The 19,057-nt window shown below is 34.3% G+C and overlaps 2 protein-coding genes across 12 annotated transcripts in view; one reads left to right on the plus strand and one right to left on the minus strand.

The window, feature by feature from the left end:
- LOC106876495 (ubiquitin C-terminal hydrolase 7) overlaps positions 1-3,701 on the minus strand; it is a 58,837-nt gene extending 55,136 nt beyond the window's left edge. For 4 of the 11 annotated variants that reach the window (XR_016241940.1, XR_016241939.1, XM_089352524.1 and 1 more), the window contains exon 1: positions 3,549-3,701. Coding sequence is in view for 6 of the 11 variants with exons in the window: in XM_089352524.1 (XP_089208650.1) it covers positions 3,549-3,576 (28 nt within the window). In the remaining 5 variants the exon portion in view is untranslated. Of the gene's footprint in view, positions 1-1,855; positions 2,699-3,488 lie in introns of those variants that run through there. The other 7 variants (XR_016241938.1, XR_016241937.1, XM_089352522.1 and 4 more) reach the window with 4 other exon arrangements.
- Positions 3,702-4,449: 748 nt separating this feature from the next.
- The window catches only part of LOC106876496 (HUWE1-associated protein modifying stress responses), a 35,748-nt gene continuing 21,140 nt past the window's right edge, over positions 4,450-19,057 (plus strand). The window contains exon 1 of the mRNA XM_014925058.3: positions 4,450-5,409. Within this exon, the coding sequence (XP_014780544.1) occupies positions 5,211-5,409 (199 nt within the window). The 5' untranslated portion in view covers positions 4,450-5,210. The remainder of the gene's footprint in view (positions 5,410-19,057) is intronic.

Genomic DNA, 19,057 nt, shown 5'->3' on the forward strand with positions numbered 1-19,057 from the left:
AACGACATAATTATATATATAAAAAAATCATGTCCTAATAATTTTTGTGAAAAGCTTAACTGTAAAGGTTTGTTGCGTGTTTATAATCTATATATACTGAGATGTTTATTCTAGGATGGTTTTATTTCGTAAATACTGAACCGTCCGGAAGCTATTGTTCTCTTGTAATATAAAAAGCAACGTGGTTATTTTTAATATCAAGTTCAGTTAATAATTGTTAAATGCACATTTCAGTGCATTGCCACATGGCAATGAACAAATAAAATGTATGGAGAAACGTCTTAATCTTGGAAATACCAAATATTTTAATTGCAATGTAAAGAAAACCAACATGTAAGAGAGAAATTTAATGGATTGTGTTAATATAGTTTGAGTTGGTAAAAAGAACAAGCTGTTCAACTGTTTCCTCACCAATGGTCGGTGAAGGAGAAAGATGGTTATGTCGCAGATACAATAATAATAATAATACAAAGAGTTCACAACATCTTCTGGCTCACATAGATCTTAAATTCTTTAAATATATGGTGTTCATTGTCAAGAAATGGCCAACAGTACAATGATGTTGTACAGACATTAACGGTAGTCACTTATATTGAGTAGACTAGTTTCTTCTCGGTAACAGCTATGTAGCTGGATTAATTAAATCACTATCTAAAGCAACAACCATATTTATTGCGTGTGCATGTGTATTATATATATATATATATATATATATATATATATATACACACACACACACCTTTACGCATCTTTAACCAAACATTAAATAGAAAATGGAGGCCAGATGGAGGGGGGGATGTCCAAGCAAAATAAATGGTTATATATAAAAATATTTCACGGATAAAATTGACAAAATAAAACAGTAATATTACATAAACTGGTGGTTTTAGTTTAAATATAAAAGGACAGGCGTTTTCATTTTTAACGTATATATACGTGGTATGTGTGTGTATATATCTACATATACACGCACACATACATGTATTCATATAAACATCCAACAATGTGCAATGAAGTGAGCAATGAAACTAAAGTTTCCATTGATCGATCGATGAGGAAAAATATAAGGAATTCAATAGTAATAATATATGGGGAGGACTAAAAGATACGAGAGAGAGAGTTATAACGGAGACGTCTACAATAATGGAGAAAAAGATGGAGCGTTCTTGGCTGTGTTTGAAATAAGTAAATAGATGGATCTTTATTAGATGCATAATTTATAGGAAATAACTAGAAAATACTTTAAATGTAAAGAGTATTAATTGGATTGGAAACAGAATGACCGGTGCAATGTTATTTAATAGCTGATTAAAAGTGGGGGACCAGTTTATATACTGAATTCATCTAATACAGGTCCCTCACATTATAACCATTTCATCCCCCTATTTTCTCTTCTACCATGATACATTGGCATAGCTAGATGAGATTACTCCATCATATATTATTTATTTATTTATTGCAAATATATTTTAGTGGTTTAATTTCTAAAAACGGGGAGGAAATTAATAAAGAACAGATTATGGTAAGATGAAATATAAAGATGAGAAATTATAAAGATAGAAAAGAGAACGGTCTTATTAAGATTGAGAACAGGAAAAGAGAAGTTTGGAAAGGGAAAAGATTACTTCAAACTGATCCTCCTTCCTTTCTTAAACAAATGAAAAATAAAAACAATTCTGAAAATATTACATATGAAGAATAGAATAACAACAAAGAACAGTAGCAATAATGATTGAAACATTAAAACTGAAATGATTAAAAAAAAAAATACTATGAGATGAGATGATATATATGTATATGTTTATATGTGTATGTATGTGTATATATATATATATATAAATATATTATTGCTAACCCTCTCTGGATTCCATCTCAACATCTTGCGGTTGTTGTTGTTGTTGGTGCAGTAGTGGCTGCTCAGCCTCCTGTGTGTCTGCCGTCTTGCCATTAACATGGTTCATCGTGTCCTCCTCGCCAGCGCCTCCAGTGACCGTCTTATGGCGATGTTCTCGCCTCGGAGTCGAAGGACTTTTCTGCGACACAGTCACTTTGACGTGTTTACTGGTGATGCGCCCAATGTCTGCAGTATTTCAGACCCCTTCCACCACGGGGGAAGGGACAAAGCACTCCCGGCTAGTTAAGTAGGCGAACAATTAAAAGGTTTCCCTGTGTGGGGGAACGATCGACCGAGCAAAGGGGAAAAATAAAGTACTTGTGTGTGGATATGTAGATATATATATATATAATTGAATTTATATGTGTTTATTTTAAGTATGCATATAAAGTGTAGGTGTGTTTATGTTTGCAATTTCAGTCAATAACAGTAATATTAATAAGAAATGATTTGCTTTCAAATTAATTAATACTGTCAATATTATATAATAAAATAATACTAATATTAATAGAGAAATGCAGGTTGCAACGGTAATTACAAAAAATAACGATAATCTCAATGGTTAAAAATATAAATCAATGTATTAGAATTAGTTTGGATAATAACTACGTTGCTGAAAAAATGTTCTCTTAATACTTATGGAAGGTAAGAATGTTCTTGAGAGAAAGCTTTAAAGAGAGCAATATCGACTTAAATGTCCTACTATTATTGCTCGACACATAAAATACATATAGAGAGAAACAGAAATAGCTATATATATATATATATATATATATATATGTATATATATATATATACATATATATATATATATATACACTATACGCTATATGTATAAACTAAACAAATGGAGATATATGTGGGAGACGATGTTTCCAGATAGACAACTATGTAAATAAATGAATGGTAAATATATATTAGATAGATATTTTCTGTTCTTTTTTTTTTCTTTTTCCACACAGTTAACTAATTTGCCAATAATGTCACATTAAAGCATTAAACTTACAACAGTTAAAGTAGGCATTTTTGTTTTGGTGTGTACGTAATGGATAAGATAGAAAAAAAAAATCGGTGCAAGAATTTGGTCAATGTAAGTAACAAGGTGGATACTGACAGGAAAAAAAAAAAGGAAAAAACTGGTTATATAGATGCGTAGTAAAACTCAATTTGGTCAGCTATGTATACGATCTCTGTAATTTGTTAGTTTAGGACGACAACCTATATATACATACGGTGGAAGAACAAACATGTATATTTTCGTATACATAAATATATTTGAGAGAGAGAGAGAGAGAGAGAGAACTAAGGGTATTATATATATATATATATATATATATATATATATATATATATATATTTCTATATATATATATATTGTACAATTTTTAAAAAAATTGAACAGGTGTATATATATATATATATATATAAATAGATATAACAGAAGGCAAAAGAAAAATGTTATTTAGGCAATGTGAGGTTTGTTGTTGATTTGGAAGCTGGTAGAAATGAAGCGAATGGAGGGATTGAAGTTGGTTCTTCTATTTCTTCACTTCCAGGTCGAAGATGAACAAAAATAAACAAGATGGCCGCCTACCATGCTTGGGAAGGTTGGGTAAGCCGCTCGCTTTAGTAATACGCGATCCTCTATACTCACCGTCCGACGGAGAGACCTTGGCTGTCATGTCTGTTGCGGCCAGAGGCAGCGTCGTTCGGTTTCAAGTAAAAACGAAAAAAAAAAAAATTCACAACTTCGTGGCGGTAATCTTTGCTTTGGCGTCGTTGTTCTTCGGTTGGATTCGCTCCGATTATTTTCGGATTTTCCCGGTATATTCCGTCGCACTAGATCGGATAACCTGCTCTAGTAGCCTAATTGTTCAATTCTCACATTGGTTAAAATTTAGATCAGGTTTTATGTATTAAAGCTTGAGACAATATTAGCTTATTCTATCATTTTATTTCTTTTTAAAGAAATAATATAAACATTTGTTCATTTATAACAATCGTAGCTAATCGGAATATTCCGTTTTGTGTGTGTGTGTGTGTGTATATATATATCTATATACTTATATATACACGCGTGTGATATCTAAAATACTGTTAATGAGTTACAATTTTGGCATACTTGAAATGATATATTTCTATAAATAAATTAGGGAGAACAGCTGTAATCTCTGAATGTTCAGTTTCATTTTAATCGATTACTACGGTAAATGACGTTCATAAAATCGAAAATGTATACATACACACACACATACACATATGTATATGACGAAAATCGATTTTCTCAGTTACTTTCTAAGAAATTATAAATGTTTATCGTATGTCAGTAATTAAGTTTATTCTTTTTATTCATACCAAATTTATTAGTGTTTACAACATTAGTCTTTGTTTTGTAAAGGAAGTGAAACTCCTTTGATTATTTCCGGTTCGTACGGAGTGAAGGTGTGCGTATATGTGTGTACCAGTGTGCCTCTGCGTGAGTATGTTTATCTTTCTGTGTATATATATGTATACGTATCTCTGTGCGAATATCTTTTTTTTTGTTTTTTGAGGCAATGCGCGTGCGTAAGCTAGTTCTTCCGGAATAAAGTTGGAGGAGACGGAAGAAACGCAATACGGAAGATAGTGTAATGAAGGGGAAAAAATTGAGAGAATAATACAATATATTGTTCCACCGTGAAAGATAACTTAGTTATTATTATTTCATACAGATTTTTCATAATAATTGGAGAAAAAAAAAAGGCAACCCACTACTAAAACTCTGTCTATTTTCTATTGCAGGGGTCTCCTACAACACATTTACATACGTCTATATGTATGTATATATATATACACCAATATCTATCTACTACTTGGGTTACCCTGCTATATATTTGAAACTAAGAACAACGTATCACTGTTAATAACTACGCTTGTGTATTGGTTAATCTTTACCGGTATTCCAGCTTTTTTTATTTTCTTCTTCATTAGAGTTGATGAGCGCTCAGTTTATGTAAACGTTAAAAATAAGCAGCGCTCCTTATTACGTATGAAAGTATATCTACTCTACCACCATCTCCTCCGTTGTCGCCGCCGCCCTTCTTTCATATTACTTTGACCGACCGCTACCTTTTTTTTTTTTTTTGTCCCCATCCTTTCACCCTTTTCTCATTGATATACGCCATCATCATCATGCTGTTGAGAAAAGAGTTGTTTCCTCGTCAAAGTTTTCTGTAGCTGCAAAAGATTAAAAAAAAAAAAAAGAAAATAAATAAAGTAGGGGAGAGAGACGAAACAATAGCCGGAATACTGGCGGCACAGATTTCATTTCATTGCCATGGCTCAAGACGAAGGCCAGCAGCAATCGGATCAGCTGGGAGAGAACTGGCTAAACAATTTCGAGAGTCAGTGCCTCCAAGAACTGGACGCTGAGCCCAACATGGAGGAGAGATTGCAAACAGAAAGAGAATACGCTGCTCAAAAACTTTGGTCGGCTTTTCAGAATTCGGCCACTGCTATTGCTCAGATGTATCGAGGTATGTCTACATTTCAGTGCTTCTTTATTATCCTTTTCTAATCTATCGTCTCTTTTATGAACCGTTTGTTTGAGTTTCGTTTCCCAACCACGCATACGCATAAAGATATCTTTCTATGTAAAAAAATAAGTTTTAGATTTCAAAACGACTATACATATGTGTGTGTGTATATAAATATATATATTTATATATGTGTGTGTGTGCTTCTTGGAATATATTTCTAATGTATTTTATTGTTCTTAAAGCACTACTTCGTTCTTCATATTGTGAAAAACTCGTCTTTAGCGTAAAATTATAAAAGCAACGATCAGTTTTATATAATCAGCTGTTTTAAATAGCTTGTCTCTCCTACCGAAAGCTTATTATGTATTCTGCTCTCTCAATTAACCTTGTTTATGGTCATTCTAAGCCTTTGTATATATGTGTGTTTATATATATTTTTATATATATATATATATATATATATATTCACTGTCTCTCTCTCTCTCTCTCTCTCTCTCTCTCACGCAGTGTTTAGTTCTCCATTTTCTACATTTATAATTAGAGATCAAGAAGCTAGCACCTATGACTTGAAGTTCTTTTGTATGTAGAAATTCAGAAGGGTTGTGATATAAGTGAATTAGGGAGATGAGGGCCAGAATTTTCCTTAAATACTGAGTTCGATGAGAGCTAGTTAAAACATGCTCGGCTTATCAATTTCCAAATGTAATGATTATTGTAAAATTAAAAATCTTTTAATTATTCGTTTACTTATTCGTTGCTTGCAATAATTATAACTGCATCTTGAGCCATCAAATATTTACTACTATTTATTAGATTGTAGGTAAAATAAAAAAATAAAAAAAAGCAACCGTAATTAAGACCAAGATATATGTTTGAAGTGGTAGTCTCCTCAATTTAAAAGTACGTCTAATGAATTTAGACATCGTGAATGGAGAAATTAAATTTTATGAAATATAATTTTATTAGATTAAAGAAATGATTATTAATATATTTATTACTTGTGTGTGTTTAGATTTTTCTCAATATTGCCGTGTTCGAAAATTATTGTAAGAATAATTTGAAAGGGATTATTTCGTGTGGAGTGAATAAAAAAAAATTAACCATTTCCATTTTGTTCTTTAGATATGAATTCTCTCCTAGATCTCCGTCGATGTTATATAATACATGGATTTTTGTACGGATTCAAAGGGAAATTTCCATTAAATCTAAATGTACAACTCTTCTGACATTTGCTTTTATATTTTTTTTAATTTACCAATAACTTGACTTACCGTAAATGAATTATTGAAGCAATAATAAACAATTTTGATTAGGAATTATATATATTTAAAAGAATTCTTGTTGGGAGACAATAAATGGTTTACTTTTGGTTATTATTAGTCTCTGTGAAACGGAGTTTAGAGAAAACGTCATTGTTTGAATGAGGAAAAATTCTTGTATCAGTTTTGACAGTACAATGAGGACCATCGTCGAAATAGCTTATTTGCCGTTTAACTTATTAGTTCTAAACTTTACGTTAGAATAATTTCAAAGTTGCTAAATCTAAGTAACGAAAAGAAGTCGCTAGAATTTTTAAATGTGTTCATTTTTTTTTTTTACTATGGAAGTAAAATTATTGTATTTATAATTTCAAATATATTCTGTTAACTTTTAATTTTAAAAGTGTATCTGCTCGTATAATAATGATAACGATAGGGAAAGCACGATTAAAAAATGTAGAAATGAAAATTTGATATGTGGGAATCTCGAAATGAACATTTTGTTACAAAAAACGTAAGCATTATTACATCTTTCTGGATACTATGCTGTAGATTAAAATATACCAAGAACATAATCTACATAATGTTGGCTTTTTAGCTTCTCAACTGACTGAAATTTAAGATTAAAATTGGGTTACTATGTTATTCACTGTTTTACCACCATCTTAATTTGATTTTAGTTATATTTATCTATTTATCTATTTATCTATTAAATCAGATTTAAAATAGAAATTCTGTCTCGGCTTCATTCAGGATGAAATCAGTGTTTTTCACTAATTTTTCATTATTCGTTGCTGCAGTTTTGTTGTAGAAATGATTTTAATATTCTGTAACAAATTTCCAAGCAGCATGAATAAAACTTTTTAATCGGATATAAATTTGGTTTAAAGAATCCTCACCTTTTAGAAGAGGATGTTAAGTTAAAAATTTGTTTTTTTAATATCCGACAATAAATCTGTCTAACTGAATTGCTTTCGTCGTTGAAACATCTAAGGAATAAATCCTATGCTATGCTGATTTTAATGTGATTCTGTGAGATAAATCGTTTTCTAACCAGCAATCAGTTGAGTCGTAAGATCTGAGCAAACTAAAGCATGTATTGTAAAGCATAATGTTAAAAGTGAAGACGTATAAACTCTTACTATAAATTGTAATACATCTCTTGTTTTATGTATGTCATAAATAAAATACATATTATCTTCTTTTGTATATAGATATATACAACATATTTATGCTTCCAAACTTGGGTGCTGTACCAAGCCAGTGGGTACCCCAACCTCCCAGTCAATATATAACACAAGAACTGAAATTTGGGAGGAGCAGGGTTTAACAATTAAATCAACTGTAGTACTCAAGTAGTATTTTATTTATCAACCTTGGAGGGATGAAAGGTAAAGTTGATTTCAGCAGAATTTGAACTCACAACATAAAAAGCAAGAACAAATATCCACAAGGCATTTTGTCTAACACTAATAATTCTGCCAGTGGACTTCTCTAACTATATAATTAAATTATATTTAGGGGCAATTGAGGCTCCTGAACTCCAATACTGTAGCACTCGATGCTGGTTTTGTGGTATCTAAACCTGGTGAAGCCCATCCCTCTCCAGATCTTAACTACAGACAATTTCTTCTAAAGAGAAAGAGAGGGGTGGGAAGATGATGATGTATCAGTTGGTACTTCATCTATTGGTGCTGAAGGAATGTAAAACAAAGTTGAATTCAGAGTGCAGATGCCTGAATGAATACTGAGACATTTTATCTGATGCACAATTCCTATATTCCTATTTTCTCTCTTTCCAGATGGTGGAAGCTAAGTATTTACATCTTCAGCAGGACACTTGCTCCTGTCCATTTATTATATTTTCACATCCCTCATTATTATACCCTACTCAGTTGAGGAGTCTTGTCTTGTGAATACTTGGTGACCTCATCACTGCTCGTGTCGCAAAAAAATACCGAGTACACTCTGTAAAATGGTTGGTATTAAGAAAGGCATCCAGCTGTGGAAACCGTGTTGTTGTTGTTGGCACTCCGTCGCTTACGACGTCAAGGGTTCCAATCAACGGAACAGCCCGCTCATGAAATTAACGTGCAAGTGGCTGAGCACTCCACAGACACGTGTACCCTTAACATAGTTCTCGGGGATATACAGTGTGACAAGGCTGACCCTTTGAATTATAGGCGCAACAGAAACAGGAAGTAAGAGTGAGAGAAAGTTGTGGTGAAAGAGTACAGCAGGGTTCACCACCATCCCCTGCCGGAGCCTCGTTGAGCTTTAGGTGTTTTCGCTCAATAAACACTCACAACGCCCGGTCTGGGAATCAAAACCGCGATCCTATGACCACGAGTCCGCTGCCCTAACCACTGGGCCATTGCGCCTCCACGTAGAAACCATGACAAAGCAGACATTGGAGTTTGGTACAGCCCACTGACTCATTTGTTTCTATCAAATTGTTCAACCATACCAGCATAGAAATAGGAGCATTAGCTGATGATGATATATGATAGTGATAACTGTGTTGATAGGTAGAGTGCTTGGGTCAATGAAATCAACTAGCTATGGTAATAAGTATATATGTGTGATGCCCTGACAAGATTCAATGCTTATAAAAAATTCTACCTCAATAATTCAAGATAGAGCAACTAATGTTTCATTACCAACTTAATAGTTAATGAAAGGTGCCTAACAAGACTTTTGTATCCATGTAATATATATAGGGAAGATAGTCCCCCTCTCACCTTAGACTCTATTTGGCAAAGTAAAATTCAGTATAAAAAGAAGCAAGTAAAATAATTACTAATTTTACTGTTGGCACCTTTAGATGGTTGAGTAAACTGAGCCATTTGTTTTTTAGCATAGACTTTGTATGACTTCAATAATTGTATATGAATAACTGATCCTTTGGTTGTAGGTCTAACTGTATCAACTTAGCCATTTACAGGTGTATGTGTGTGTGTGAATATATATATATATATATATATATATATATATATATATATATATATATATATATATATATATATAAATAAATGAAAGAAACCTAGAAGCCAGAGAAACTAGTGGATGACTGCTTTAGCAAAAATTGCTTTTATTAGTAAAGTAATGAAGTTGTTTTAAGTTCCTATGCTGTTGGATGTTCTCGCATTTCAGACTAAGCCTTCAGAGAGAAGTAATTTTCTCTTTGGTCTGAGTGAGAGAGTGCATGGACTGAGGACAACTACTCTTTCTTCAGAGGAGAACATGGTCTGAAACATTAGATCAAATTTCTTCTTGTAACTACATTTTTTTCTTAGTCTTCCAGTTGCAATTATTAGTGACAAAATTAAGTTAGATGATTTGAATTGTTTTGTTTGTATTTATTTAGGTTATTACATTAGATTGCTGTGAAATATCAAGTGTATTTATTTTATTGTTGGTTGAAAAGCTTCAATGTTTGAAATATTTTTCTGTTTTTAGACTTTTATGAAAACTAAACTTTTGTGAAACATTTTCTGTTGTTTGTACTAAGTCTTAAAATATTTTTAAGTATGTTTATATTTTTATTGGTGTTTATAAGATATCAATAGACTTCTGACCTTGTCGTGAATTTGAATTGAAACGCAGACATTGTTGTGCCTCTGGGTAGGACACACAGCTGTTTTAGCTTCGATCTGACTTAGGTTTAACTACTACTTAAAGGTAAGCAGAATGGTGCAAAGTGATCAAAATCCCATTTATGCTAACAAGAAAAAAGGTATAACAAAAACAAAGGAGTAAATGTATTTTGTAGACTAATTTGGGTTTTTTTTCTTAAAGAATTAAATAGCAATATATTGGGAGTGATTGTTGATGACTCTTGTTTTACCTTTTGGTCAATGTTACTGAAAATAAGTTCAGCAATTTCTCAAGTTTTTCAGAAAAAGTTGCTTAGGTAAAGCTACAAATTAAAAACATGGATGATTTGACTGAGGACTGGTGAAACCAGACGGCTACACCAGGCTCCAATCTGATTTGGCAGAGTTTCTACAGCTGGATGCCCTTCCTAACGCCAACCACTCAGTGTAGTGGGTGCTTTTACGCGCCACCGGCACGAAGGCCAGTCAGGCGGTACTGGCAACGGCCACGCTCAAAATGGTGTATTTTATGTGCCACCTGCACAAGAGCTAGTCCAGGGGCACTGGCAACGATCTCGCTCGAAAATCCTTACAAAACAGTTTTATAAATTTCAATAAAATTGCTAAATTGGAATTTTCAATTCTATTTTAGTGTTATTCACAGCTATTTGGTTGAAACAATGTTTTGATAATGGCTTTGTGTTAGTCTTGATATAGAGAAGATCGTGCATGGGTTTTGAAAGAATGAGATTATCAACAAGGGTGTATGTGTGTTTAGATTTTGTGGGAACAAGAAATATTTGCATTTCCTCAAACAACTTTTATCTCGTATCTAGCATTTATGAAACTCTTACAAGGTCCGTAAGATTTGAACCTTAAAACTGTCATTAACGTAATAATTTCATAATATTGGAAAGTAATTTAAAACAATGACCATCAAGAGTAGAAAAGATACTCTGGGGCAGTGCTTAGTCTAAGTGTTCAGCAGTCAGATGCCCTGCCCATAAAAATAATGTACTTGCATCATTGTTGTATAGTTAGCAACTAACTAATATTGCAGACCTTACCCACAATTTCCTAATTGCATTATCAGCTGTTTTACAATAATCCTACATTTAAACCTGACAAGCTAAATAAAAAGTGAACTAACTTCTATTTTAAAATCTGATTATTGGACTGGGTTATAGCACAATAGTAAATTAATGAATATGTTATCACAGAGATGTTAGTTTTTCTGGGAAATACCATAGGCTGTTTTTCATTTGCTAGTAAACAACTTTTTCGTTAGAATAAAAAGAGAAAATTTTCATTTAAATCAAATTTTGTGATATTAATGACTTTTGCAGGTGAATTGATAAAAAATGGTATCTTATGTTTCGGTATCTTTAAAAAGAAAATAATGTTGTTTGGATTTTTGTGTAAACATTCAGTGACCTAAAAATGATATTTTGTAATCATCATCATTTGCTGTCTGGTTTGGACAGGTCATTATGTCTGAATCATTTTTCATTGGAAGCTGCTGCTTCTATAGACTACTGCTCTTGTCATTTGACTTGGTTGCTACAGCTAAATGCCAGCTGTTTTACATAGTGTACTAGATGCATTTTCTTATGGCACCATTATTCAAGAGGTTGAGTAGTTCTGAGTGAGACAAAATTAAAGGGACATCACAACCCTATGCTTTCTCTGCTCATTTGCCAACCACTTCTCAGTGTGTGCTGGGTGCATACCAGCACTAGAGAGGTTGTCTCATTCACCAATTGCTGTAGATATGTTGGCGGTGGGGTTCTGGCACCAGCCTAGAAGAAGAGATAACTTTGACCTGTCCAGCCCATGCTAGTATAGAAACGGACAGCAAATGATGATGATTATAAAATATTTTTTGGTCAATGAATGTTTGCACAAAAATCCATACATTATTTTCTTGAAGGTACCAAAATGCAGAGAGTACTCTGTACCATAAGACATGTTAGAGGAGAATAGAAGATAAAGCAATGGTGGCAGATATGCTACAAATTGATGACTGAAAGGTGGGGAAAACAAGAGTAAGTATAGAGAGCATACAATAACCTAGGACTTGTTTATTTGCTCAGGTGGCCAAAGAGATGATGATGGGTAACAACTGAAGTAGTCCAGAGCAGCAAGGGTGATGGTTGGTAGTATAGAAAGGTAAAGTTAGTGAATTGGGTATGGAGTAAGTGATTTGATGCAGTCTCTAATACATAGGCATAGTAATGGGAAAGGGAGTTAGTGATGATGTGAGCAACATAAGTGGTGGGGAGCTGGCACATGGCAGGATAACCAGGTGAAAGGGCAATAGATAGATGGAGCTGAGTCTCGAGGATCCAAGGTGATGGAACAGCAAATGTAGGCTTCACATGTTACAGAAAGTTTAAAGAAGCTTGTTGTATGTATGTGTGTGTGTATGTGTATATGTATATATATATATATATATATATATATATACGATTAAACCTTGGGAGAGGCATTATGCCGGTAATAAACACACGCACTTTCTTTCAACACACGTATCCACATCAAGAATCTTGCACACGAAATATATATATATATATATGTGTGAAGGTGCGTGGCCTAGTGGTTATGGTATTTGGCTCACAATCATAAGGTCATGAGTTCAATTACCAGTGATGTATTGTCCTTGAGCAAGACACTTTATTTCATGTTGCTCCTGTCCACTCAGCTGGCAAAAATGAGTAGTACCTGTATATTAAAGGGCTGGCCTTGTCACAATCTCTGTCATGCTGAATCTCACTGAGAACTAAGTTAAGGGTACGCGTCTGTAGAGTGCTCAGCCACTTGCACGTTAACTTCATGAGCAGGCTGTTCCATTGATCGGATCAACTGGAATCCTTGTCATTGTAACTAACAGAGTGCCAGTTATGCATATTTGTGTGTGGTTTTCTTTATATCTCCTCTTTTTAATATTTACACTATATTAATAAAGGTAAAATTCTGTCTCTGTCTGGACCCCTGTATCTCAGTCTACATTTGCTCTACATAGACATATACCTTTTGGAACCAGAATGATCCTGGAATTGAAAATCTGCCCTTCATTTGGTTCTTGAACATCCAGCATTGGGATCAGATTTACAAGCATTTGGGTTGCTATTTCTAGCAGGTAAAGCTTGGTAGATGATGTCAGAGATCGAGGGGGAGATAAATGACATTCACTTCATTAATTTTACATTGAGATAAGAACTTTGGGACAGGAACAATAGAATGATTACAGAATTAATTCTCACCTGTCCTTAACCTCTGATCAAACACTACTAGGGCATATAGTCATAGATGTATTATAGTCATGCTATTTAGTTCTTTTTAATTTTGGGCCACAGCCCCAAATAGCCCTCTGCAGGAGCTTGCTGAGAGGTTCACATGGAGTGCGGCATTTACGCTAGTTGTAAATAAAGTCACTTTTCATAGAAGACAAATCCATTTTTCTACAATCTTTGGTGAAAAACCTGTCTAGCCATCAAGCTGTTAATGTTTCTGGGAATAGTGCAAAATATTACCTTGCTTGGAAAAAGGTGAGGGTCAGTGACAGGAAGCGCATCTGTCCATAAATGTTTAAATGATGATATGTGTGTAACTGATTGCCTATGTTAATCTATGTAGTGTTCTTTGTGTAAGTGGCTTCACATTGCAACTGAGGATTGCTACTATTGGTACATATTGGTGTGAAACCATTGTGTGGTTGGCTTTAAATCATATCCGTGTTCTTATTTGGCAAGTGATTTAACACGACCAAGTTGTAGATTAGATAACTGAGTAAAAATTTGTGTTTGATCAATAAATAGCGTATTGGATGACTAATGTGTATGTGTGTATACACATGCACAGGCACCATTTATGTAAAAGTGTTTATTCACTGGCAGTATTCTGTGATTCATCTTAATATGCTCTTTGACCACTATATATATATCTTGTCATCATCATCATCATTGTTTAACGTCTGCTTTCCATGTTGGCATGGGTTGGATGGTTTGACTGGGTACTAGTGAGCCAGATGGCTGCACCAGGCTCCAATCTGATCTGGCAGAGTTTCTACAGCTGGATGCTCTTCCTAACGCCAACCACTCTGAGAGTGTAGTGGGTGCTTTTACTTGCCACCGGCACGTGGGCCTGTCAGGCGGTACTGGCAACGGTCACGCTCAAATGGTGTTTTCCACGTACCACCGACACAAGTGCCAGTAAGGCTACGCAGCAGCCCTGGCCACGGTCACGCTCGGATGGTGCTCTTAGCGCTCCACTATCATAGATGCCAGTCATGCGGTGCTGTCATCGAATTCGATTCCGATTTCACTTGCCTCAACAGGTCTTCACAAGCATAGTTTAGTGTCCAATGAAGCAAAGGTACGCCCAAATGGGCTGGTTACACCACTGGCATAGGCCACAGGTTATGGTCTTACTTGGCCTGCCGGGTCTTTTCAAGCACATCATATTTCCAAAGGTCTCGGTCACTAGTCATTGACTTGGTGAGGCCTAATGTTCGAAGATCGTGCTTCACCACCTCATCCCAGGTCTTCCTCTTCCACAGTTTCCCTCGACTGCTAGGGTGTGACACTTTTTCACACAGCTGTCCTCATTCATTCGCAACACATGACCATACCAGCGCAGTCTTCTCTCTTGCACACCACATCTGATGCTTCTTAGGTTCAACTTTTCTCTCAAGGCACTTATACTCTGTCTAGTATGCACACTGACATTACACATTCATCGGAGCATACTGGCTTCATTCCTTGCAAGCTTATGCATGTCCTCAGTAGTCACAGCCCATGTTTCACTGCCATGTAGCATGGCTGTTCGTACACAAGCATCATACAGTCTGCCTTTTACTCTGAGTGAGAGGCCCTTTATCACCAGCAGAGTAGGAGCTCTCTGAACTTTGCCCAGGCTATTCTTATTCTAGCAGCTACACTTTCAGAGCACCCACCCCCGCTACTAACTTGGTCACCTAGGTAGCAGAAGCTGTCAACTACTTGTAGTTTTTCTCCCTGAAATGTGGTGGAAGCTGTTCTCTGCACATTTTCAGTGTTTATTGCTCCTGAGCATCTGCTACATACAAAAACTATCTTCCTAGTTAGCCTTCCTTTGATATTGCTGCACCTCTTATGTGTCCATAGCTTACACTGGGTACATATTATAGAGTTTCTACCTACGCCTTTCCTACAGATTGAGCAGGGCCATCTATGTGAAGTTGTTTGTGGTTTGTCTGCCTTTCTACTTATTAGGACTTTGGTTTTAGCTAGGTTGGCTCTAAGGCCCTTTGATTCTAATCCTTGCTTCCACACCTGAAACTTCTCTAGTTCTGATAGTGACTCAGCAATTAGAGCAAGGTCATCAACATAGAGGAGCTCCCAGGGGCATCCTGTCTGAATTCCTCTGTTATTGCCTGGAGGACTATGATGAATAAGAGGGCTTTGATGACTGATCCTTGGTGGATCCCTAACTCCACCCGGAATTCTTCACTGTACTCATTGCCAACCCTCACCTTACTGACAGCGTCCCTGTACATGGCACGCACAGTTCTCATTAACCATTCATCTATCCCTAGTTTCCTCATTGACCACCAGATTAAGGGATCGGGGGACCCTGTCAAAAGCTTTCTCCATGTCAACGAAAGCCAGGTACAGAGGTTTATCTTTGGCTAGGGATTTCTCTTGTAGCTGTCTTACCAGAAATATAGCAACAGTGGTGCTTTTCCCTGGCATGAACCCAAACTGCATCTCATCGAAACTGACTCTCTCCCTAATTAGTTGGGCTATGACCGTCTCTGTGACTTTCATTACCTGATCCAACATTGAATGGAAGGTACATTTAATATACCTTATAAAGAAAATCTGGATGTTTGCTTTGTGTAACAGGATGTTTTGACAACTGTTTCTTTAGTTATTGTTGGTAATAGATTCTTGTTATTTTATCATATTGTAAGTTGTAGTTTATTGGCCGTGAGGAGTAAATATATAAAGTAACCTGGGATAAACAAAGGGAATAAAATGTATGCTTTTATTTATAACTGGAAAAAAATTTTGTTTTAGGAGGTATTAAGAATGCTTCTAGAGTGCCCTACTGAGAAATATATAAAATCCATGAACTATTTTACTTGGTAAAATAACACACATGAACTCAGTGTTGTGTATGTATATAAATGGCAAAGATTTTAGATGTCTTGAAGGTGTTTTATTGAAAACTATTTCATTGTAGCTAAGATTAAAAAAAACCTTAATTGAGGAAACTAGTGTTGGTCTGCATTGACAAAAGACAGTTTAACCCTTGAGCATTTAAACTGGCCATATCTGGCCCCAAATATACCTGTTTTATGTTTGAACCAGCCATATGCAGCCTCTTGTACCTACCCTACAATGTCATTTTAAAAAAATATATGCTCACATCATTGAAATCTCAAAGTCATGAGATACTGCATAATTAATTCAAAACAAGATGAATAAATAAGCACTCATTTTACAGACTAATCTGGATGCTACCATGTTAAATATTTATGAATTGTCAATATTTGTTGAGATGAATTCTAACATTTAAGCTAGGTCCCTTTCATAAAGAACATTACTGAAAGGCCTTCCAATACACTTTGTTGTTCCTTCAAAAAGGCCTTCTGTTCAGACTATTAGTATTCACTTGTTCATAACAAATTTTGTGAATGTTGGTGGTGGTGGTGGTTGTATGTGTGCTTTTAATGGTTTAAATGTGAAGGAATGGTAAAAATTTGGTAGCGAAGTTGATTTCATCACAGACTGAATATAATTCAAAAATATCCATTCGTTCTTGTTGCTATTGGTTATCTGTACTTACTATTTAGTATTATTTCTTTTTTTCGTGTCAAATTCCAAATGCAGCTTGTTTATTATCCTAATTATTGTACCATAGACTAATGTGGAAGTTTAACATTTTTTCAAGTGTAATAGTACCTGTAATATGTCTGAAAATACTATTTGTTTTCTTCATTATATATAAGTAAGCATTCTAAAATGAGTTGACTCAAAATTTATATCAACCTTATTTGCTGAAATAGATTTTATTATTGTGCTTAGATATTTTATTATATACTAGATTATTGATTAGCAAGTTAGAGCAATGGGTAGGATGCCTTTGAGGTATTTGGTCCAGCTCTAAGTTCAGATCTTGTTGAGGTCACTTTGGCCTTTCATCCATCTGGGGTCAATAAAATAAAATACCAATTTAATACTGGGGTCAATGTAATTAACTTCTCAAAATTATTGGCATTGTGCCTAAATTAGAGACAGCAAATTACAAATGAAATTTAAAAATAAAAAAGCCAATCCACTCAGTAAAAAATGGAATTGACTATTCTGAAATTTTTTGTCTATGGTAAATTGACATAGTAACAGTAGTCAAATTAAAAATTATTAGGACAGGATGGTAAGAAACACAACTTTGCATATTTGATTGTTCCTTAAATTAATCAGATGATAGAAATGATATTCATTAGTTTCATGTATTGATAAGTTTTGTTTATGCAATATATGTAGCTGAAAAATGCCTAATACAGCTAATCATGAAGGACCAAGTGTATAATGAATGTTTTATATTTACATTATTGATCAAGCCTGCGTATGTGTAATCTAATCTCATATTAATTTATATATTAAGCTTCTCAAGCACTTAGAAGAAAACTGATGTTTTTGCACAGTTTTGAAATTTTTCTCTAATAAGAGTTGCGCCACAAATTTTCTGTATTTTCTACCATAAAGACAATTAGTCTCAGTTCCTTTTCTTCTTACAAGTGTACAGTTTTTGTATCTGAACTTTGAAAATGTTCCATGTAATCCTTGTAAATATGTTGAGGAGGAGATGGCATAGATAAATAATTGATTGATAGCTTTGGAAATCTGTGAGTACAGATCTGACGACTTCCACTAATCTGACTGATACTATTTGTGTTGTTTCATTATCATTAGCGAGAACTTAATGATTGTTGTTGTTGTTATAGGCAGAAAGTTTTTGCTAAAGTTATTATATGATCAGTCAAACACTCTTTTTGGTTATTGGACTTGATAATAAAACAACTAGAACTCCCATCAAATATCTGTTGCTTTAAAGACTATTACAACCACCACTGCCACCATGTTCTTTACTACTTGAATGCTTACATATAAAATTTTGTCATACCCAGAGAGCAATATTTATCTTTATGAATACAAAGAGGACATATTTCTTACTATTTAGTTATGAAATAATTTATATTTTTACTTTAAAATAAAAAGGTGAAATTAATCTGAGAGACCTCATTAGAGATATAATGATCTAAATTAAACCTCATGAATGACCAGTTGACCAAATATGCGAAACTATTGATACTTGTAGTTAATAATGGTGACACCATAATTGACAAATCTGTTTTGAAATCAAATCCCATGGAAATTACTTTCAGTAGAGAAAAGTATTTGATTTCCTTTGTTGCAACTTATTTTCTTGGAGCCAATATTCACAAAAATTGTTAACATGCAGGATTTAAAACATGTTCTTCTTTACATCCTTTTCTGCTCGAATGTATTTGGCTTGTAAGAATTGTTGCAACCATTGTTTTTCCAATAGATGACTTTTCTTTTATTAAACATTTGATTGTGAAATAAGTATGGATTAATAATTCAAGTCACACTCACTTCATAGCCTCTCAATAGGGATGTGAAAAATTTACTGTTTAAAAATGTCAGGCCAAATGATTTGTCAAGTATGTTATAATTGAATTTGTTGTCAAGCCTTAGGTCACCTCTATTTGAATAGACTTTC

The sequence above is a fragment of the Octopus bimaculoides genome, chromosome 5 (assembly GCF_046866305.1).
Source record: "Octopus bimaculoides isolate indiv1 chromosome 5, ASM4686630v1, whole genome shotgun sequence".
Classification (NCBI taxonomy): domain Eukaryota; kingdom Metazoa; phylum Mollusca; class Cephalopoda; order Octopoda; family Octopodidae; genus Octopus; species Octopus bimaculoides.